General features: G+C 34.4%; 2 protein-coding genes across 6 annotated transcripts; one reads left to right on the forward strand and one right to left on the reverse strand.

Moving 5' to 3' along the window:
- Positions 1-9,519: 9,519 nt before the first annotated feature.
- On the forward strand, positions 9,520-11,824 carry LOC114184135 (pentatricopeptide repeat-containing protein At5g15300). Its single transcript, XM_028071388.1, has one exon. It carries the CDS (start codon positions 9,609-9,611, stop codon positions 11,166-11,168), a length of 1,560 nt encoding a protein of 519 aa, XP_027927189.1. The 5' UTR covers positions 9,520-9,608; the 3' UTR covers positions 11,169-11,824.
- A 3,827-nt stretch (positions 11,825-15,651) lies between these two features.
- On the reverse strand, positions 15,652-21,324 carry LOC114185655 (KH domain-containing protein At4g18375-like). 5 transcript variants are annotated; one of them, XR_003604881.1, is made up of 9 exons: positions 20,637-21,324; positions 19,549-19,965; positions 19,203-19,460; positions 18,833-19,096; positions 18,665-18,732; positions 18,457-18,522; positions 17,725-17,830; positions 16,097-16,198; positions 15,652-16,012 (listed from the first exon to the last, which is right to left on the reverse strand). XR_003604881.1 is itself a non-coding variant. In XM_028073516.1 (7 exons), the coding sequence occupies exons 1-6, from the start codon at positions 21,207-21,209 to the stop codon at positions 18,477-18,479; spliced, it is 1,626 nt and encodes a 541-aa protein (XP_027929317.1). In that variant the 5' UTR covers positions 21,210-21,324; the 3' UTR covers positions 15,652-17,830; positions 18,457-18,476. The 5 variants fall into 5 exon arrangements, 2 of the variants coding, with proteins under 2 accessions (XP_027929317.1, XP_027929316.1); XR_003604880.1 differs by having other exon boundaries at positions 15,652-16,198; XR_003604879.1 differs by having other exon boundaries at positions 16,097-17,830.
- Between the last annotated feature and the right edge of the window lie 2,843 nt (positions 21,325-24,167).

Genomic DNA, 24,167 nt, shown 5'->3' on the forward strand with positions numbered 1-24,167 from the left:
ACGAGACATTGTCTCAAGAACACGTGGTAAACAAGATTCTTCGTTCTTTGCATCCAAAGTTCGATCATCTTGTTATCACAATTGAAGAAACAAAGGACATCGACACGCTGAGTATTCAAGAATTGCAGCACTCGTTGGAGGCTCACGAACTGCGCATGAGTGATCGCAAATCGTATCAGGAGTTGGTTCTTCAAGCAAGAACTTCATCGAAGCCAAAGAAAGATACCAAGAAGGGTCACAAATCCAAGAAGAAGACTGATCCAGAGTCGAAAGATGGTGAATCGAAGCAAGGCGGGAATGGGAGTAAAGACAAGGTGTTTGACAAAAAGCGAGTGAAATGCTATAACTGCCAGAAGTATGGCCACTTCGCACGCGACTGCTGGCATGGTGATGGAGCGAAAAACAAACCCAAGCCTCAGTCCCAGGCAAATCTCGCGCAAGAAGAGTCGTCCGATTCTAAAGCTGTCTTACTCATGGTTCATACCAAGAACGAAGACAATGATGATGACGCATGGTATCTTGATTCTGGGTGTTCTACCCATATGACTGGCCAGAGGGAGTGGTTTGTGAAATTGAGTAATGAGACTCAAGAACGGGTGCGATTTGCAGACGACAGCTGTTTGCATGCAGAAGGGAATGGACGGGTCGTGCTAAGAAGCTTCGACGGAGAAGAAGTCATAGTCGACGACGTCCTGTATGTCCCTGGGTTACGAACCAATTTGCTGAGTCTTGGCCAGTTAATGCAGAAAGGGTTCAAGATGGTTCTGGAGGAGAATTCCCTACGGGTCTATGATCAAACAAAGAAGCTTGCCATTTGTGCTGCACTATCATCCAATCGTACGTTTAAGGTAAAAATGACTACGTTAAACCATAAGTGTTTTGCAACTGCAGTGAACAGAGAAGAGTGGCTGTGGCACCTACGCTTTGGTCACCTGAACTTCAAAATTTGAGTGAACTGAGCGTTAAAGGAATGGTTGAAGGGATGCCTCGCGTGTCTGTGCCAGAAGAAGTGTGTCATGACTGTGTGCAATGCAAGCAAATGAAGAGCAAGTTCAACAAATTCGTTGCCACCAAAACAACGAAGGAGTTAGAACTGATATATTCTGATCTTTGCGGACCATTGCTTGTGGAAACACCTGGGGGCAGTCGATATTGTGACCTTCACGGACGACTACACCAGGAAGTTGTGGACGTTTTGCCTAAAGCGCAAAAACGAGGTCTTTGACACATTCAGGAGGTTTAAGACTCTCGCTGAAAAACAGAGTGGTTGCATGATACAGCGACTACGGTCTGATGGAGGAGGTGAGTATAACTCACTGGAGTTTCAAAACTTCCTGGCTGAAATGGGAATCACACACGAGGTTACACTGCCTCACACACCGCAACATAACGGAACCGCTGAGAGGAGAAATAGAACTCTCCTCAACATGGTTCGATGTATGCTCAAAAGTAAAAACGTGCCTATGTATATGTGGGGAGAAGCAATTGCAACATCAACCTATATTCTAAATTGCACACCTACGAAGAGGTTGGAGGGAATTACACCAGAAGAAGCCTGGTCAAAACAGAAGCCAGATGTCAAGCATCTGAGAGTTTTTGGTTCCCTGTGTTTCCATAAAGTGCCTGAAGTGCAGCGAACCAAATTAGACGACAAAGGAAAGCCTATGGTGATGATTGGTTATCACACTACTGGAGGATATAAGCTGTTTGACCCAGAAACCAAGAGTGTAACTATCAGCAGAAATGTAGTTTTTGATGAAGCCTCTAGTTGGGAGTGGGAGGAAAATAAGGTGAATGAGGCAGCAGAGGTGGTCCCAGTTATTGCGCTAGAACCTGATGATGTAGCAGATTCTGGCGAGATTGAACCCGAAGAAGATGTTCAGCAGCTTCGAAGATCCCAACGTCAAGGACAACAACCAACTCGTTTCAGAGATTATGAACTGTTTGGTGTTGTTACTAAAGAAGGAAACCCAGTGCATTTTGCATTGGCAGTAGAGGCGGAGCCAGTGGAATTTGAGGATGCTGTGCGGGATGAAAAATGGAGAAAAGCGATGTGTGAGGAGATAGAGTCCATTGAATGTAATGGAACGTGGAGATTTGGTTAATCTCCCACCGCATAAAAGGCCTATAGCACTGAAGTGGGTATTCAAGGTTAAAGTCAATCCCAAGGGAGAAGTGATAAGGCATAAAGCCAGGTTAGTGGCTAAAGGATACTTGCAAAAGGCTGGAACTGATTTTGGAGAAATATATGCACTCGTTGCTAGGCTTGATTCAATCCGAGTAATTATAGCTATTGCAACATTAAACAAGTGGAGAATGCATCAGTTAGATGTAAAAGCAGCTTTTCTAAATGGGTTGCTTGAAGAGGAGGTATACGTAACTCAACCGCCAGGATTTGAGGTTAAGGATGATAAACTGAAAGTTTACAAGTTAATCAAAGCTCTTTATGGCTTGAAACAAGCCCCGCGGGCTTGGAACAAAAGAATTGATCAGTTTATGCATCAGATTGGCTTTGAAAGATGCACCACGGAGCAAGGATTATACGTGAAGTATTGGATCAGCAATGGTCAAGAAGAAAAGTTGCTCGTATGCCTCTACGTGGATGACATGCTTGTCATAGGAAGTAAAGCGGAATATATCAATCAGTTCAAACATCAGATGACCACTGAGTTTGAAATGAGTGACTTGGGGGAACTCAATTATTTTTTGGGAATTGAGTTCATGCAGACAGATCATGGAATGTTAATGCACTAGGCGAAGTATGCGAAAGACCTGTTGAGCAGGTTCAAGCTTCAAGACTGCAACATAACAGCTACACCGATGGAAACAGGGTTGAAGTTGGGAAAGAATGAAGATGATGAACCTGTGGATGAATCAGAATTCAGGAAAATGGTTGGGTGCTTGAGGTATTTATGTTGTACAAGACCTGACCTGAGTTTTTCAGTTGGAATAGTGAGTAGATTCATGCAGGAACCTAAACAAACCCACATGAATGCTGTGAAACGTATCATGCGTTATGTGCAAGGGACAAAGAACCTTGGCTTGCTGTTTCCAAATAAAGGGTGCGAAGGAAGTGTTGAACTGAAGGGGTATGCAGATGCTGATTGGTGCGAAGATCAGATTGATAGGAAGTCCACTACTGGTTACATATTTTTCCTCTGTGGGTCACCTGTCTCATGGCATTCCGTGAAAGAACCTGTTGTAGCTCTTTCCTCTTGTGAAGCAGAATACATTTCTGCTTCTCAAGCTGCGTGCCAAGCTGCATGGTTAGCAATGCTCTTGGAAGAGTTAAAGGTGAAGATGAATAGCTGTCCAAAATTAATGGTGGACAATAAATCTGCTATAGATCTAGCAAAACATCCTGCTACTCATGGTAGGAGCAAGCACATTGAAACTAGGTTCCATTTTTTGAGGGAACAAGTCAATCAAGAGAAGCTTGAAATTGTTTACTGTAAATCTGAGGTTCAGTTGGCAGATATCTTTACCAAAGCCTTAAAAGGGGAGAGGTTTAGGTATCTGAGACAATCTATTGGAGTTGTAAAACCTGTTTTGACTTAAGGGGGTGTGTTAGGAATAAGTCAAAATTGAACCTTAGTTAGTTAAAACAGTTAGTACTGTTATATGATAATTGCTTTCATTTTTTTTGCTTCTGTACTGTGTATAAATACATTCATTCATTTCACATAATATACAGACTTCCATTCATTCTTCTATATGTATGCATACTACTGTTATACATTTTAGAGTTTTTACACTGCAGTATATGCCTTGGTTCCTGCTAGGGATGTTAAAAAAATTCGTACCCGCTGGTATCCGCGAATAAAACCTGCAACGGATAGAAAATGGATATTAAAAATGGGTACCCGCTACCCGCGGGTACGGTTATTTTTGATACTCGTATGTTAACGGGGCGGGTATGGATATCATAGTAGGTATGGATATCATAGTATCCATACCCGTGAATACCCGTACCCGCTAAACTTACACACCTTGACATTCTTCTCTTTTCTTTCTTTGACATTGCACATATACATCAAACCTTATATAGACAATGACGTTTATGATATGCTTGTTGTCAAATGATAGAATCAAAATAAGAATACTTGGCACGCGTCAATTGAGGTTTATTATTTGTTTATTTTGTTTATATTTTAGGAATCAATAGGAGAAAGTGAGTTTGTTGATCAAAACACTAATTAAAGAATTTCCATCGTGTTTAACGTCATTTTATATTTACTTTTACAATTATTTGGACTTGTATCAACTTGAATTCATTTGAACTTTATTTAAAATTTATGATAGTGATGTATTTTTATTTTATTTTATTTGAATTTATAATTAAATATTTGTTTTTTAAATAATTTTGCAAATACCCGTGAGTACCCATGGATATCCGCGGATATGAAAAAAATAGGCGGGTATCCGCATAACGGATACTCGACGGATATGGATACGGGTACGAGGCCGATATTTATCCAGCGAGTAGGGTACGAGGGAGCTATTACCCGTACCCTACTCGCCCCGTTGACATCCCTAGTTCCTGCGCACCCGCTGCATATAAACACGTGGTGGAATTTTTGTAATTAACCCGAAGACAAAAGTGGAAAATAACCGCTATCGTTTTCCTTCCCTGTACTAGTGAGAGTTAAATGGTCCATCTTGTATGGTTCTAATTAGTGGTGGTTTGGAGGTTACTAACATTCAATTGGAGAATAAAGCCTATCTATTATGTTTAGCTTGAGAGTTTGCTTATGAAAAAATGACTTGGACTGAACTCATGCGTATTAGATTTGTTAAGTCTAAAAGTATAAAAAATATATGTTTCCTAAATCATTGTCAAGTTGGCATGGTATAAAGGATGCATATGATATTGTTTTTGAAAATATTTTTTGGAATTAGGTAAGGATGATTGTATTAATCTTTAGAATGATCATTGGTATTCTCACATTTACATATCTAAATTTGCTAGTGAAAAAACAAACTATATGAATTTCTTGAAGTGCATATAATCACTGGGCCTTAAGGATTGTCCATGATGTGTTGTGTAAGTCTCTTAGGATAGAAAAGGAATATCTGGGCTATTTTCAAGGAATCTGAAACTAGCAAGATTATCTCTTAGAAGAGTAAATAACCTAGGAAGGAAAGAAAGAAATAAAACAAGATAAGAAAATGAGAGAGATGAGAAAAAGTGTGTTTTTGGAAGAGGATTGAAGCATTTATTTATAAGTGAAGGATGAGAATAGGAAGGGTGAAATATCCCATAACTCATTGAGAAAATCTTTGTAACAAACTCAAAAACTCTCACGCAACCCTTACGGCTCAAGCTCAACGAATTATTGCACCATTTTGAAAACCATATATCTGCGGCAAAAAATCAGCTATGCATGAGAGACATGAAGCGAAACTAACATAAGAGAAACAAATTTAGGTTTCCGATATATAAGGAATGAAGGAAGCATGGATATCTTTTGCGATACCTTATTTTCCAACACAATATGCCTTATTGGATTCTAAACAATACTGATGTGTTTTTTCATAAAGTTACAAAAACTTTTTACTTTTTTAATATAAAACATGTAAATTTAGAGAATTTGATTTGATTGTATAATGTACCACGAACTAAACTTTAGTTCTTTTGAAATTATTATATTGTTTTACCTATTAATTTGAAGGTTAAAAAAATGAGTAATTATATGCTCTATGTATTTTTTTTAGATAATAATAATATTTAATTTTTATCTTATTTGTTCTTTTATTATTCTATTATTATACCGTTGTTAGAATGGTCGAAGAAAGTTTTTATATATTACAAAGGAACAAAAGGTGTAAATCAAAGGAGGAAATTAACTTACCCTAACTGAACTTAAACCACAAGTTTTTGTTTGTTTTTTTCTTGAACAAAAATTACGAACTAGTATATAATAAAATTAGGTGCATGATCCTGTCTCTATATACAGAAACATCAAACTAAACGAAAATAACATTTTTTTTTTTGTTTACAACTTTTTATGATTCTTCAGTAAAGTTGATGTTGGCAACACCATTAATGCTCATAGTTCTCCTATCGCAAGGATCCCTGAAAGATCTTCCACCTCATTATCTACTCCGAATTCCATGTATTAGATTGATATCTACAATTAGACATGTTAAAATAGTCAATACACGACTTATATATAGAGATAAGAGGTTAGACAGATCGACTCATTATAAGTCAGGTTAAAAATGAGTGAATCTAATCCAATTTATTTTATAATGAGTTAGAAATTTTACATTCCGATTTAATCTATTATAGGTTGGTGGGTTAAGTGGATTGACTCACTAATTCACATAAAGAATTATTTATGTATTTATTTTTAAGTATTCAAATACTTAAATAATTTTTTAAGCAACCCATGATATGACAATTACAGTAAAATCAATAACTAATATTTTCATCATGCTCATCAATATATGGACCGCAACACATTTTTTTTTAAAATAATTAAATGAATAAAGTAATAATAATTATTTGAATAATTTTTTTTATATTAATAATGATAAAGGATGACGAAAATGGTACAGTAAACTTGTATTTTTAGAAAAAAAGTGAAGTATAATTTACTCTATTTTTTTAAGTTAATAACCAATTACATCTAAAGTTGTAATCTACCTCAAGTATGCACCGAACAATTCAGAGCCATCAACAAACTGCATAAACAATTAATAACCAATTACTGTAAAAACAAACTGTCAATCCAAATTATATTAACTGGTAAAGACAGATGGCTACACGCATGTAACTATAATTAGTTCAGTTTAAAAAAGTAATTAAATTTAAATTAACAGTATTTAAAAAACAAAATAATAAGAAAATTATTACAATTTAAAAAATAATTAAATTTAAAGAAAAGATCATTTAAAAAATAAATGATAGGATTTATTTTAATTTAAAAAATAATTATTTAAAGAATAAAATTAGAAAAAAAAAATCCTCTTTATTAATAGTGTAGATTCAATGGCTTCACTTAATATCGGCAAAACGCAATGTACTAACTCAAAACAATATGCTTGTAAATGTTACATGATTCAAAATATTTATAACCATTTCCATATTTCTTTCACGTACATGAGTTTATACAAGTAGTTAAAGATATAAATTTAACGATCTAACTTTATTTTTTATAAGAGTAATTTAATTATTTGTTATTAAGGACATTTTTTAATTTTAAAGTTATTTTATTTTCTTAAAGTTTGACGACTTTATAATATAATATACATAATGATAAATTTTTATCGATATTTTATATTAGACAAACATGTATAAATCTAGATAATAAATTTGGATAAACCTAACAAAATTTGATTAAAAGGACTAAATATTCAAAAAATGAAGAACTAAATTGATCAAAAATTTTGAAATTGACTGAAAGTTAAAGAACCAAAATCACATTTAACTCTTGTATATAACAATAATGAATCTTTAATCACAATTCTAATAGATTAATAATGAAATCATTACTCTTATTCGAAAGAAAAATATAAATATACTTTTTGTTTATTTATATCTGTTTGATGATAAAAATTTATTAACAATTATATATTTATGTAATAACGAGATTTTATTAGTAATTATATATTTATATAATAATGAGTTTTTACCAAAAATTTTAGAAACATACGACACATAAGCAAATAGTATTAGAAATAATTTAATCTTTCATCACTTTATTTTTAGAAAAATACACGTATTTTTTTTTTATCTTATCTATACTAACGTGATAATGGAATTTTAGTGACAATTACATTTACAAAGTTGTAATGTACCTCAAATTGACAATTACATCTAAAGTTGTAATCTACCTCAAGTATGCAATGAACAATTCAGAATCATCAAACTTGTTTGTTACATCTCGTAATAAATAAATCAATATATTACTATATAAAATAAATATTTAATTTTGGGGTATGTGTATGTTCGATCCAAATGTATGTGTGATTATAAATTCTTATTAATGATTTTACATTTATATAATAATGAGATTCAATTCAATCATTCAAATTTTAAATCTAAGTCTACAACTCAAATAAATTATCAACATTAATAAGAGTATCAACATTTAAATCCATGTCTAATCATCCTATAAATTTCATTATATACCCTTATTACCTTGTTAAAATCAAAGTTAAAATGTCTTTCTCTTTAAAAATTATCCTTGTCGGAAAGAAAACTAGTTAAGGATACTTAAAATCCTTCATGTATCGTTCACAAGAAGATAAACCTACCAAATAAACACACCACAAACTCATTGATTCTTATTCAAATTAAATTAAATTAATTCCAAACTAAAGTTCCTTTAAGAAAAAGAGAACGTGCCTTAAAAAAACAAAAGAAACATGATAAATCACTTTTTATATGTATTGAAATAGGTGTGTGGAAGTGAAAGAGAGAATGCATGAAAGCTAAGCATGCGTATGCATATTCGTGGTAGAAGGATAATATATATAAATTTGTAGTGGTAACTACATATTAACTAATTATTTTGTTATTTTGTACATGTATATTCTGGTTGAACTTGACATGACACAAACTTATGTAAGAATATGGAACATCCAAGGTGCAACTTATTATAACATTACTGTTTCATTAAAAAAAGGATTCATTGCAAATCAAAACTCGGAAGGATGCAAAGAATCCAAAAAAAAAAAAAAAAAACCATTTATTTTATAATAATATAATACGTCTGTTTAAAGTTTCTTTTGTGAAGGTATCGGCATAAAGGTACTCTAAGAAATCAAACTAAACTAAAATTCCACGAACACGGCTTAAGTGGAATAGATACATGTTATCGAAATAATAATTTAATTACTTATCACTACACGTTTTTAACACTTTTACGGATTTTCAAAATTATTAAAAATTGTGAAAACAATTGGTGGAATCTATGACATTTCGTGAGTCTGTATTTTTATCTAACTATATATATATATATATATATATATATATATATATATATATATATATATATATATATATATAAAGAATTAGTGTAATTTCAACGTATTAATTTTAAATCTTCATGGTGTTCTACTTGTTTAAAAAAGTAAAAGTATATTATTGTTATTTTGTTTTAACTGTTCATATATTAATATATTATTTATTATCATTATATTTGGTTATTTTTATTAATGTGATTATTAATTACAATGTTTTCTGTGACTTACTTCTCAAATATTTAGGTACATTTTTCGTTTTTATGTTTTACTGACTTTCTTACAATTGTCATTAGTTTCACAAATAAATATAAACGTTAAATTTATAAGGATTTGATAATATTAAGAATTACATTAACTTTATGCTATTAAAATTAAAACAAATGATGAATAATGAAATTATATATGATACTATGAACTAAGAATGCAAAGGAAAAAGTTAAAATTAAATACTCACTACTTTTTGTATTTTTGTGAAATAAAATATTTAAATTGGATAAATATGTATAATCTGGATTAATTATCTTTGTATATTGGGTTCACAGAAGCTGAGTGTCCATGTCCATATTCATGCAGCTTTTAACAAACTCAGTGACAAAATTAAACTTTCTTGTAAAGAGAGACCTGTGTTTGGAAGAATGATAAGAAAAAGAACAGGCACCACCACTGCTGTTACCAACGTTGGAACCCTCAAACAAATTCGCGCCTTAATGATCGTTAATGGTTTCACTTCCAACGTTGGATTCCTCCGAAAACTTGTCCTCGCCGCAGCCATGTCAATGGTCGGCCCCGCAGCTAATGCCGCTGTGACACAATACACACTCCAAATGTTCGCTCAAATTCCCCAACCAGACACCTTCATGTGGAACACCATCATCAGAGGCTCTTCTCAGAGCCGTGATCCCTCGCACGCGGTGGCACTGTATGTCCAGATGGACCAGCGTTCGGTTAAGCCTGATAACTTCACTTTCCCATTTGTTCTCAAGGCTTGCACCAAGCTCGTCTGGGTCAAAACTGGTTCCGCTGTTCATGGTAGGATTTTGAGGTTTGGGTTAGGTTCAAATGTGGTTGTGAGGAACACCCTTTTGCTTTTCCATGCCAAATGTGGAGACTTGAAGATTGCTACTGAGATTTTTGATGATTCGGATAAGAGGGATGTGGTTGCTTGGTCTGCACTCATTGCTGGGTATGCCCAAAGAGGGGACTTGAGTGTTGCACGGAAGCTGTTTGGTGAAATGCCAAATAGAGATTTGGTGTCATGGAATGTGATGATCACAGCCTACACAAAGCATGGTGAGATGAAGTGTGCTAGAAAACTTTTTGATGAATCTCCTATGAGGGATGTTGTAAGTTGGAATGCGATGATCGGTGGTTATGTGCTTCGTGGCTTGAACCGGGAGGCATTGGAGTTGTTTGATGAGATGTGTACAGTTGGGGAGTGTCCCGACGAAGTAACAATGTTGAGCTTGGTGTGTGCTTGTACTGATTTGGGGGATTTAGAGAGTGGCGAGAAGGTTCACACCAAGATCATGGAAATGAGTGAGGGAAAGTTTAGCACGTTGTTGGGAAATGCTCTTGTTGATATGTATGCCAAGTGTGGAAATATTAGGAAAGCAATTCATGTGTTTTGGTTGATAAGAGATAAAGATGTGGTCTCGTGGAACACGGTCATTAGTGGGTTGGCCTTTCATGGCCATGCTGAGGAATCACTTGGTCTGTTTAGGGAAATGCAGAGTACCAAGGTTTGTCCAGATGAGATCACTTTTGTTGGTGTTTTGGCAGCTTGTAGTCATGTTGGGTATGTTGATGAGGGTAATCGTTATTTTCATCTTATGAGAAATAAGTACAAGATTGAGCCAAACATTAGACATTGTGGGTGCGTGGTGGACATGCTGGGACGTGCTGGACTTTTGAAGGAAGCGTTTGATTTCATAGCTTCCATGAAGATTGAACCAAATGCAATTATTTGGAGGAGTTTGCTTGGAGCTTGCAAAGTTCATGGAGATGTGGACTTGGCAAAACAAGCAAATGAGCAGCTGCTCAGAATGAGAGGGAATCAAAGTGGGGATTATGTGTTGTTGTCAAATGTATATGCTTCACAAGGTGAATGGAATGGGGCTGAGAAGATAAGGAAGCTGATGGACGACAATGGTGTGACCAAGAATCGCGGCTCTAGCTTTGTTGAGGCCCACAGTTGATGATCGTCAAGTATTATGTGGTAACATGAATGTTGATCAATTATTGAAATATCTTTTATTCACTTTGGCAAGACACCAAGTAGTAGGTGGATCTAAAAATGATCTACGTTCAACTCCACACTGTGGCACTGATAGCCATAAAGTGAAACTTCATAACTGCAGGAGGAAACTAGTTCTGGCATGTTCATGCAAAGATCAATTTGTTTCTGCGGACTGAACATGATTGGGTGGAGTTACATTTGATCTTTGGATCTGTTAAGATGTTTGTGCCTTCAATGTTTCAAGTCATTGAGAATGAATCAATTCCATTACAAAGTTCTACATATCTCAAGATTTGAATTCATAACCTGGATGAGGATTGTCCATAATTCAGTGATTGGAATTTCGATGGACTTTGCTTGGAGCTTGCATAGTTCATGGAGAAGGGACCAGGGTGGTGAGTGGAGAATATTTGATGTGCCTGGGTTGGAGGACAACATGCATTTTATAGGCATATGCTCTTCAAATCCATCAATGCACTAACAATGCTAAATAGTTCCTTTTGAAAAAACAAAAGTTGAATAGTTGCTGTCAGTGTTGAGAGGCTGACTTCCAGGAAATGTAACTGATCAAGATAAACTAATCCATTGCTCAAGACTTTTGCCTTCAATTGACAACACATCTCGCAACGGGCTTTTTGAGAGGGATTCATATGGAAGATACATTATTAATGAGAAATAAGATTAGTCCACATAACTTCTAATTATGAGTACCTTTTGTTTGTACAGTCATTTTTCATAAAAAATTTATCAGCAACAAACAAGTATATTATTAATGGCACAAGGTGCCTCCCTTAAATTACAATATTATATTTTATCTAAATATGTTTCTCAACCCTCCGAACATTCCATCCTTTCTTATACATCTTTTTATTTTACATTCTCAATCTGTTTATTACTATGAAATCCACCTATATTTAATTCTACATATTGTTTTCTGTGTAATAGTGTTTTTTTCATTTTAATATCTCTTACTCCATCATATCTTCCTTATTCTCTCCCCATATTTTCATTGAACTGGTACATAATGGTTCATACTTGTCTTACTCTCGTTAGAAAGACCTTTGATACATGTATTTGTCTGAATTGATTACCAATAAACTTTCGATCCAGATATCACTAGCAGGTCTTTCGAGAAAGATTTACAAAAAAAAAAATACAACAGAATTGAAACATGAGTTTAATTTACATAAAAAATTAACACAATCTCCGATTTAAAATCTTAAGTTTATGAATTTTCTTTTTGTTATATAATTCTTTTTTTTTTCTCTTCTTATAAGACTTAAACTCACCTGCTCAAATTTCCAACAATCACGATTTTTTTTTTTACAATGCCTTGATGTATGAGGGTTCTTGTACCCTTTACCCATTACAGACTAATATAACTTGTCGTTGGTGATAAAAAAATGGCATATTTTCGTTTCATGCTGGAAAAGTTGCTAAAGCCAGTTCTTAAAGTGGAGTAACTACTAACTAGTGTACTAGTTCTATTTCTATAATAATTTTTAAATTAACTCCACAGGTTCCCACGATTGGAAACTTTCTTCTTCGGAAACTTTAACTTCTCTGTATCTTTCTATTCTATGTTCACTATTTTGATAACTTTTTCTCTTTATTTGACTTTGAAGTTCATAAGGATGAATGTACTTTAAATTTTGTATTTGTAAATTCTGTATGAGACAACTGGATAACCGATGCTTAATCAATAATGGAACCACACTTGTCGAAAAATGGGAAGGGGGGATATATACCCTCACATGTTTCATTTTTTTAAAACTATTCAGTTAGGTTTTGTCATCTTTAGATTTGTATTATCAACTGAACTCTATTAGTTTAATTTTAAAATATGTATGCATTAACAGTGTAAAGAAGTTACATTGATATCTAATTATATATTGGATATATATGATACGATTGTTAACTTCTGTGCTACATATATTTCAAAAATTATATTAAAGTGACAGATTATTGATTAAAACTGCTTACATTACAATGTATCAGAAACAAAATAGTATTACAAAATAAAAATATAAATGTGACAATTTATGATAACATAGAAATACAAAAAATAATAGATCGAGTGTTTTTTATATTATCAGTTACACTATCAAACAAATATAATATCAAAAACAAATTTAATAACCAACCACACCACTTGGAACATTGTAAATACATAAGGAAAACAATGAAATGCAGATCAATCTCATTTATGAAATAAATTTTTGCAGTTTCATCAAAGACTTCTCCAAATCATGTGATTATTCTCTCAACTGCACCATGTATCAGGTATAGTGAACTAAGTCTGGAAATGAGAAAGAACAGTAAATTAATTAACCAAACTTTTTGAAAAAGTTGCATGACTTACTCTTGACCTAGATCTGTGCATTATTTTATCTTTGTGGCGTTTCTTGGTGCATGAGCCAGGCTCAACATGTGTGTGAATGGAGTTGACCATATATTGAAAATGTTCATCCAATATCTGACATGGGAGAAGGAGGCCTTAGCGTAGCCATAGTTGACTTGCCGGTTAACTAGTTAGCATGGGAAGATGATGAAGTAGGTTTTCATAAGAATGCCAAAACAAGCTTAACGGCAAGTCATCCTTGGCTGCACTACAAGACCTCATTCCCACATGCAAGACAATTTGGATGAAATCTTAATTGCGTCAAAACTCTCTCAGAATTTAGTGTGACCAATCAAAAAGAGAGGTTTTTTTTTCCCGAATGGGGAAGACAACATTCTGAGCTAAGAGGAAGGGAAAAGGTGGAAAAGAAGAAGGCAATTGGGGTTGAAGGGTTTGGTTGGCAGGAAATGAACGAATAGAGTTTGGTTTGAAGCGAACAGAAAGGTTGTGATTAGTTGTTGTTATATAGAGAAATTGGTTATGGTGTTAGTCAGAGCAAAGCATTAATGCATCACTGCAATGGGGACAGCCAAAAACTGTCCTTTGTCTAAGGGAAATTTTGAAAAAGGAGGGTAATGTTAGGGTGGTGTTAGTGGTGGATGTGACTTTGCATGGGTGAAAAAGCCAAAAAAACACACTTTATTAGATGCATCCCCATCACCAAAGTCTGAGTAGCTAGTTTCTCAGATCTCTTATTAAAGCTCATTTAAGGGAAGTAGCAGCTTTTGACCAAGTTGAAGGACCATCCTCTAACTAGGACCCTACTGCTGAGTTGGGTGGAAGAATTTACTGCATTTGGCTACCACAGAAACAAAGCATTAGTGTGTTACTTTGGTGAAACTTACTCAGAAAAACACTTGTATGTTTTTCTACCTACCATTGCCCATTTCACGTTTTCAAAGTTTTGCTGTCGCATTCATTAGGAAGAAAACCCTTCCTAGAACATAAAAATTACCCCTTAAGTGTATCTTGTTGATGTGGAGAAATGGGTGTGTCCCATTGTTGAAAGCATTGGTGCTTGTGGATTAACTGGAATTAAGAGAAGGACAGTTTTTGGTAGAAGTGGAAGAGCAAAAATTTGAACAGTTACTTGAAGAGGGTCGCACAACAATTAAGAGAAACCGCAATTGTTGTAAAAGTTGGGACAATTGACGTAAGACAAATATCTCTCCTTTCTGATAGTATGACACATGTTTCCTACTAATCCCGCAAGGGTATTATTAGTTTTGTTTTAGATAATTGAAGGAACTTTTATATTTTATTTTTGTAAATTTAAAATTAATGGATTATTTTAAAGTTATTTATATAGTACTCATGTTAAAATTAATTATTTTTTAATAAATATATAATAATTATTAAATATCATACACATGTTTAATTATTTTAATGTTAAAAAAAATTGTATTAAGAAAATTATTACATTTTATCTTCTTTTTTTTCATTTTTTAACCATTAGAATTTATCTCTAAATATTTAAGTGTTACATACGAATTGGCGTTTATCTCTAAATAACTAAATATAATAATATTTTATCACTAAATTGTTATTCGGTGGAAGAAAACTCTAACTCATTTAACAAACTCATCAAACATAAATATCATTAATACTTGTGAAGAAAATACATAAAAAACATTTATTAAATAAATGGTCTAATGACGAAAAAAGAAGGAAAATGAATCCTTTGTTTGGATGTAATTTTTTTTTCAAAATCTCTATTTTTAGAGAAAATAACAACAAAATTAAAAATAATATTAAAATTTAAAAAAAATAATTGTTCCTTCACCAAACAATTGATATTAAAAAATTCTCTTAATTCTTTCTACTCCAATCTTGTGCTGAATTATTTTGATTAAATTTAAGATGCAACATATTGCGGAACCACATAATTGTAAGTCGTATTACTTGCAGTAACTAATGTAGGGTATTACAGAAGATTGGTTCACACAATCTCGTGTCGAGCCCTTACTATAATCTTTTTTCCATCAGCCTCGTCTAGGTACACCATCAGATCTCCTAATAAAAAACGATAAATGGATAAATGTCGAAAAAGATACCATCTAACTCATCCTTTAGAAACACCTTTTTTTTTTTTTCATACACTAATTTGCCAATTCGTTTAACAAGCAACCCGAAAAATAGAAGAAAAGCGATGAGAACAGAATAAAAAAGAAGCTAAACCTACAATTCAAGTTTCGATAATGAGACATCAGATCTTCTCTATACTAATTGTTCAACGTAATCCATCACCATCAAAATCTAAATATCATCACAGGATTTAGAAAATTCATGAATTTTAGGCTTGTGAATTCCCAACTCACAGAAAAGCACATTTTGCTGCTGGCACAACCGTGCATTGTATATAACCTTAAGCCAGAGCTTACCTGTTCCATAGTTGAAATGACCTGACAAAATGAGTAGCATAAGTGATTCCGCTGATTCAATAAAAGTTCCAGAGAATAAGGGTTGGAAAGAAAAACAATACATACCACAACTTTTCCCACGATATTTAACATTGCTTGATTTCCAAAATCACAGATCATCAAAATGACATATGTTAGCCTTTGATTCGACCATTTTTATCCAACTGCCTAAACAAAATACAAGGCAAACATCTAAAATAAATTCAGATCCTCCACGCCTCCTGTTCATTACAGCTAAATTTCTAGACACGTAGTGGGTAAAGTTAGTCAACCCATATAATATCCAGAGAGCATACCACACTAAACAAAAAAAAGAAAATAGAGAAAAACCTAGTTAATTTTTCCCTCTTTTCTGGCATTTACGCTAGTCCAATTGGAGCACTAGTTCAGGTGCAGACATGAACTAGCACATTTGCCAACATCGGGTTCCAAAAACAAACATCAATATGCGACAACTTTTTACCAACGCTATGTTAGGCCTCTAAAACAACGTTTTAGGGCAAAAACTTCAAACACTCACTGCAAATTGATTAAAATAGCCTGCGTTTTTCACAGGCTGTAAAAACAATTTAAATACCTAAATTATACTTCAGAACTGTGTTTCACCTTCAATTTCCCAAATTCAATAAACAAATATCCTTCAGTTCTATACGCAACATACATATGGCTAACCATAATTCATCTAGTAGGAACCAAGCTTTCACCAATAAATTAACGATCTCATGTGGCCATTTAATGAGTTTCAAAATTGTACACTGGCATGCTAGAAATTTGCTCACTTCCTAAATAAAAAAAGCATGGATTGTAAGATAAATGACTAAAAAAGATACATCAGTAATATTTTCTTTCTCATCTGACATCAACTTTTAAAATAACCATCCCAAATAATGTTATCTAAAATCTGATAACTTAATTATACCATTTAATATATTTTTTTCAATAATGTACAATGGTAGAAATAGGAAAAAAAAGTTATTTTCCAAAAATACTAAATCACAGTTTTATTTCGGATTAGATATTAATATTTACAATAATTTAAATCAATTAATCATTAATTTTCTGATTCAGGATAAATTTCAATTCCCAATTCTATATACAGATTTCCCATCTAACAGTTCGAATCCCACGATCCCAACAACCGTGATTATATAGCAATTGCTCGACCATAATCACATAAGGCCTACTTTAAGATCCAAAAAAAACTATGTTTCTTTCGTTGAGGGTCTATCATCTATTATGTGACAAGTGGACAATAGCAAATGCCTAAGAGGTAAAACTAGTTCTTATTTTGGTAAATAGTTTTTCAATTGACACCAACTGGAACCTCTACCCTCAGAAACGAAGACACGTCTTTGAATAGAATTATAGGTCAGACTAAATACTTCTGCAAGTTATCTAATGGGCTACACATCAAAATAAACTGGTTTTGGTAGGAAAACCCCAAGGAAGTCAAGTTAATAACTTCTCCGTGCAAAAGAATTACAATTAGGCTGAAATTATGACTGGAACAAGAAATTACAACAACGACCAGCCATGTACTATATTGGCCTTGCGGAGAAAAGACAACAAACAAGATATTAATCTATTTCTCAATCGTGAAAGATTTTGCATAACTCCAAATGCACGTTACCTTAAGCCAAGAAAGCACTAAGCTTCAATGCTACAATCAACTTCATATATAACACATAGCATACCTCTAATTCATCATATCTGAAGTACTGAACTAATTCCATAAATATGAATTATCATAGTCAAAATTTGCAGCACACCCTCTTGCTTATGTCAGGAAGATATTGATACCTGCAATACAGACAGACACAAGCTCTACCACATTTTGATGCATAAACACGGGGTCAACTTTAACCAGGAATCGACATAAATTTAATTCATATAACTACAAAAGTGCATAGTTCAAGTAATAGTGATCTATCAGGAAAACAAAACCCAATAATATAACAAATTAACAATATAGGTATACAACTGTCAACGGATGATAGCTACAAGGTGCTTTAAATCTAAAGATAACTGAACAGGAATTGAAAAACAGTTGAAAAGGCAAGCCATCTCTATATAGGTTCTTGGGGTAGCATTAGTTATCAAGCTTGTGAAATAAGGTAAAATGGACATGGCCAGTTTCACTAGTCTTCACATGTTTGGTCCTCTAGGTAGAGGTGTCAAGGTGGGCCATGAGTTTGTGAAACCTTGGTTCATCTGGTCTTCCGGTTTAGGCAGTAGGCATCAGGCTTCACAGGACTCAGCTGTTTGGATGGGAAGGGAGAGGCAACAAAGGGAAAATAAGAGCATCAGAATTCTAAATGGTACACTGGTCAGGTTAAGATATCAATCTGTTACATACTAATGTGAATGACCTATATTATAAGAAGTTGCCAGATAAAAAACAAAAAATAATGAAAGCTGTAATATACCTGCAGGGACCCATCAAGTTTTAGTAAGCATGGTTTCTCCTTCGAGAAGAACCATTCTGAGTAGACCTGACAATAGATGCTAATTATTAGTATTGATGAGTTTAGGAACTCTGATTACTAATCAATGAGAGTAGCTTTCACTCAACATGGCAGGGAAGACTTTAAAATAACAACTATACGTGGAAAATAAAAGAACATAATTAGTTACCCATAGCCACTAGTCCGTCCCAAAGAATAACTTCCATAAGCTCCATAAGCACCACCACCACTACCAAGCTACAGATATATGAAATCAACAAATTAAGAAATAACAGAAGAACTGGAAAAGCTAATTCACAATAAATTTTCACACGTGTGTGAGTATGTAAAAAATAACCTGTGAACTTCCATAGCTTCCATAACCATCACCAGATGCCAAATCACTTGAACCTCCATAGCCACCAGAATATGCACCACGTCCATGTCGCTTACCATCTCTACTGTCATAGTTCAAGCCATCTGATCCATCAACTGAAGTTGGAAGATATGGAAGCACCGGAAGGAATCCTGAGACAGCGCGCTCCTTATCAAAAAGATTTGCCCTCAGCCGTGTAAGTGCTTGCACAAGAGCATCCTTGGCAACATCAAGGTCTCCTGAAATCTAGTCGAAAGAAAAATAAAAAAACACCACAGTCAGAATTATAGGGCCTTGCAACTTTTGACCACACAGAAAACAATACTACTAGTCAAATTAACAATGCCCTTACCTGCACCATTTCATCATCATCAGATGCAATTTTTGGAAGATTTTCCTTTGAAAGGATGCGAATGTTGGCTTTTGTAAGCCTTCTCATTTCAGTTACAATTGTCCCTCCTTTACCAATAAGGCAACCAATTCTTGAGGTTGGCACAAGAAGACGGGTGGTGAAAGAGACAATCCCTGAATCTCTTTCCACTTTCTCGCTGCAGCGGGGCAGCAATCGCACAGCAGCTTCTATTGTTGGAGAGAAAGAATCCTCAAAGAACTGCATTATCACAATTTAAAAACCATCATAACTGCAAAAATCAAGTTTTCATCGTTTCATACCACACTTGATAATATCTATATCTCACCTCTTTAGTCGAAATGATTATCAAACAGTCATCTCCTTCTGTCACTGAACTATCAACTTTGATGGTAGCCCCGGAATCCTGCCTGATTTGATTTATTATGGCACCACCTTTTCCTATCACACCACCAATGTTGCCAGTGGGACAAACAAACCGCACAGTAAACTCTCTCATAGACGCATCATCCCTTTGGGCAGGATACAGAGACCGGGACCAATCACCAGCATCACCTTTATATCCTCCATAAGCACCCACAAAAGGAGCCACTCCAACAATGGGAGCCCCTGCACCAGGACCACCAGCTGCATACCCACCAGGAACTGCAGAAGCAAGCAGATGCTGAGACCGTGAAGGATTATCACGGATCTGAGCTGCAATTTGAAACAAAGCCTTCTTCACAACCGCACCCTCACCCGAAATCTGCACTTTCAAAGCAAATAAATCAGCTTAAATCATTCCAGAACATTTCTACGCAAAATTTTCTATTGAATGTGCATGCGCGGAACATAGTATTCTTGTGAAGCCCTATCTACTGTGCAAACTACTCCAAGAGTTAGGTAATCTAACTTTCTGTTATCAGTTGATCCAGTTTTACAACAGATTGCGTAACCAAGTTTAAATTGTAATTGCAATCATTTGCTGTGATCCTTAACGTTGTAAAAAATTATGAACATGATACAGATGCAATTGTAATCTCAAGTCACAGAAAGAAAAATTAAAAATTGATATTGCAGACAAAATAAATCTTGATTGGTTGCAGACAAAGTTTTTAAAAAGCTGTAACTGAGATTTTGGCCAAAAGATATTTGTACAATGTAATAAAGGATAGCATGGAAACCGCGACAGCAATTTACAACCTTCCCAGCAGAGCTTTTTCAATTGTATTCAGTTAAATAGTATTCCTATTTGGAAATTAAATCTATCTGACTTTCCAATCGTCTCTCCACTCGTCTTATTAAAGCTTCAACATACAGTCTCAGTCGTACACGCTTAAAATTTCTCAACTTCTCGCTTATCGAATTCCAATATAAACAAAAAAATCATCATTATTTTTACTCAGAAAAAAATAAACCAAGGAATTAACAATTCACCTGAACAAGTTCATCAGAGCTCAACGCACAGGGAGGCAACCGGTCATCCTTAAGGATCCGAATCTGCGCGCCGGTTTCGCTCCGGATATTCTGCACAATCTGGCCGCCTTTTCCGATCACGCATCCGATCTGATCGGACGGCACAAGAAGCTTCGCAGTGACATGGTTCCTCTCCTCATCCTCATCGTCACGTGCATCCTCAGCTATCACGCGCTGGTGAACCCTAAACAGCGCGTCCTGAGCAGGCGAGACAAGATCACCAGTGTCGTCAATTCGGTTGGTCTCCTCGGAGGAACTGTGGATAGTAACGACGCGCTCATCGCAACCGGGGAGCGCGTCACCGATGCGGATCTTGGCCCTGGTGTCGGCGCGGAGTTGCTTGACGATGTCACCGCCGCGGCCTATGACGCTGCCGATCTTGCGGACGGGGCAGAGGTAGCGGAAGACGGTGTCTTCGGCTGTGATAAGAGACGAATCATCGGCGGCAGGGTTTCGGCGCTTGTTCTTGGAACCGGCGTCGGAATCAGAGTGGGAGTGGGAGCGCTTGCCGTAAGAACTACGTTGACCGGTCATCGCAGAGAGTGGGGACTGTGTTGTGCTATCGCCTATGGTTACGTACGGTTTCTTGATATAGAGAGAAAAAGAAGAGTGGTCGCGCTAGGGTTGGAGATTTGTTTCAGAGTCGTTTTATATTTTTATAACATAAATTCTTTTTTGCAGTTTCCTATCTCCTAAAAGTCTCCGTTTTATGCCATCCTGTCATCAATCACTTCATATGAAAATATAAAAATAAATTTTGTAACAACAGAATCTTATCGTAACAAATTAAATAAGTGTATTTTTTACCATTTGACGGAAAAAAAGAAAAAAAAAAGAACAAAGCCATTGGTGAATTAAATTGAAAACAACCTTTAGAAACACTTTGATTCCTTTCCTCCTTGACCCATATATACATTCAAGATAAAATAAAACTACACCCAAAATGTCTCATGATAATCAAAATTAACATGCATTGAACTGCTGAATGGTAGGTTGCGAAGTTAAAACGTATAAATATAACAAAATACTTTGCTTACCTAAGAATTTCCTTCCGTGTATTGGTGGAAAGTAATTTACTTTTTTAAGTAATATATATATATATATATATATATATAATAAAATATTTTCACTAATATTGTTGTTTTGGGTTATTACCCAAGGTTAAAAAAAAGAAGGTAATATAATGAATGATCACAAGGTGCCTGAAAAAGTTTCAGAATTTAAAAAAGACGAAAAAATGTTTGTTATTGAGTCTCCTGATCAATAGTATATTTAATTTAAATAATAAAAAGATAAATATTAGTCTAAAAAATGAAAATTTATCTCTAAGTAGATTGTTGTCGTCTTTCTAGGTATCTAGAAGTTTATTTGATTGGTGACTTTGTTAGTGATTTATTCATATATGATAAATATGTTTTAGTTTAGGTGTTATTTTATTTAATATTTATATTTAATGACCATTTTAATGTGTAAACCACTTAATCTCATCAACGCGGACTTAATATTCTGTTGCCAGTCCAGCCCGCTGATTATCTGTAGCCTCGGCCTAAAAGCACTCAAATTTTCATCATTATTTTTATGGGGCTTTTTCCTGCACCCCACAAATGTCTTCCTACACCCCCAAACTTTCTTATGTACCGAAATTACCCATAGCAGCCTTTTAGGCTTTGACTCTGACCAGGGTTTAAAAGCCTATTTGAGACCATTCAGAACTGCCGGTGCATCCCTCATTTATGTTTCATCCTTGCATCTCTTTCGTTCCTATTGTCATTTTCCTTTATCCAAGATTAAGATGAAATCTTTCTCCTCATCTTTACACATTCCTAAACCGGAATAAGAAATCGTGTTAACTATTTAGGGATGTAGTTGTCGGATTTTAAAATCGGGTGTATAGTTAAGTGTACTGGATTTTTAAATCCGGTAAATAAGAATCTCAAGAAAATTTGTATCTATATGTATCCGAGGATAAAATCATAAGAAAATGGATAGTGTAAATGAATATTCGTGAGTAACGGGTACGAATATATTTTATACTCACATGTTGATAAAGTAAATACGGATATTTTTTATACCTACGGAACAGATACAGGTATCATGATATTCATATTCGTGGATACCGTACTCACTATACTCTAATTTAAATTAAAAAAAATAATTAAAATATTAACACGTTGATTTTTACTGAATTATTTTTATCAATTGGTTTTAAAAAATCTGCATTTCTTTATAAATTGTCATTCAATGTTATTTAAATAGGTTATTTGGATTTTATTTGGGATTTATGAATATTATGTATTGTATTTTATTTGAATTTATGATTAAAATATGTTATTAATTATTTTAATTTTTTTTTTAAATATTTGTGAGTATTCATACCTGCATAACGAATATTCGCACTGATATAAAGTGATATGAGGACAGATAATTTAGAAATCTATAAATTTCAAAAACAAATCTTAAAATCCAAAAAAAAATTGAAACCAAATTTTTAGATCCATATATATATATATATATATATATATATATATATATATATATATATATGTGTGTGTGTGTGTGGTTATAATGAGCATCACAGTGAAATTTTAGAGTGTAAAAGAAAAGCATAAGGTGTAAAAGTAAAGAATTTTTTATATTTATAATGCATACCGCATATTAGTCACCAAGCAATATTAATCTACTAAAATTTGTAGATTTTTGTCATTTTTGTGAGTAATTTAATATGAAATTGTTCCGACAAAAAACTAAACGTCTTTTATAGAAATAAAAAATATGAAGAACCCTCGTGACCTGACCTAATGTGAAATAAAAGTTACTAAGGTCAAAAAATAGTTTCCCGACTATGAGAGTTAACATTTAATTTATAGACAAATTAGTTACACAATAATAAATGACTAACAATATATCTCATCTTCCCTATACAATGATATCTTGATATCTGGGATGTCTTATCCATCTTCAGGAATCATGTCGGCTGGTGGATAATCAGGACTATACATAACCCCCTAGTCTTGAGTCTTAGTATATGAGGTGTCAAGGCTGGAAAAAGAAGTCCTGATTTTGTGGTGATCATCTTAACGGGTCTTCCCCGCCCCCGAGCAAAGCTTGAGGTTAGTCATCTTAACTGGTCTTTCCTGCCTCCGAGCCGAACTCGAGGTTGGTCGTTTTAACGGGTCTTCCCTCCCCCGAGTTGAGCTTGAGATTAGTCGGGCTTTTTTGTAAAAAGGGGTCACTTTGACCAAGAATTTGTAAAAAAGGATCGTTTGAATTTTTTTTTGCAAAATAGGGTCAAGTCGTTGTGGTGGAGGACGACATTAAAGGTGAAGTCGTCCTCCACCGTGCCGGTTTCTTTTTTTTTTTCCAAAAAGCGAAACCGTGCTCTCAGAAGCCGGTTTTTATATATTTTAAAAGTGAAGTCGTCCTTGAGCCTGACGACTTCATTTTTTGGTTTTTTTTTTTTACCACATTCAGCTTTATATATATATATATATA

The sequence above is a fragment of the Vigna unguiculata genome, chromosome 5 (assembly GCF_004118075.2).
Source record: "Vigna unguiculata cultivar IT97K-499-35 chromosome 5, ASM411807v1, whole genome shotgun sequence".
Taxonomy (NCBI): domain Eukaryota; kingdom Viridiplantae; phylum Streptophyta; class Magnoliopsida; order Fabales; family Fabaceae; genus Vigna; species Vigna unguiculata.

Excerpts from the sequence above, each read along its gene's own strand:
- LOC114184135 (XM_028071388.1), top strand. The coding sequence starts at position 9,609 with ATGATAAGAAAAAGAACAGGCACCACCACTGCTGTTACCAACGTTGGA.
- LOC114185655 (XM_028073516.1), bottom strand. The coding sequence starts at position 21,209 with ATGACCGGTCAACGTAGTTCTTACGGCAAGCGCTCCCACTCCCACTCT. Across the intron at positions 19,097-19,202 it reads ATGATGATGAAATGGTGCAG|ATTTCAGGAGACCTTGATGT; the intron begins GTAAGGGCATTG and ends TCTTTCGACTAG. Across the intron at positions 18,733-18,832 it reads GAAGCTATGGAAGTTCACAG|CTTGGTAGTGGTGGTGGTGC; the intron begins GTTATTTTTTAC and ends ATATATCTGTAG.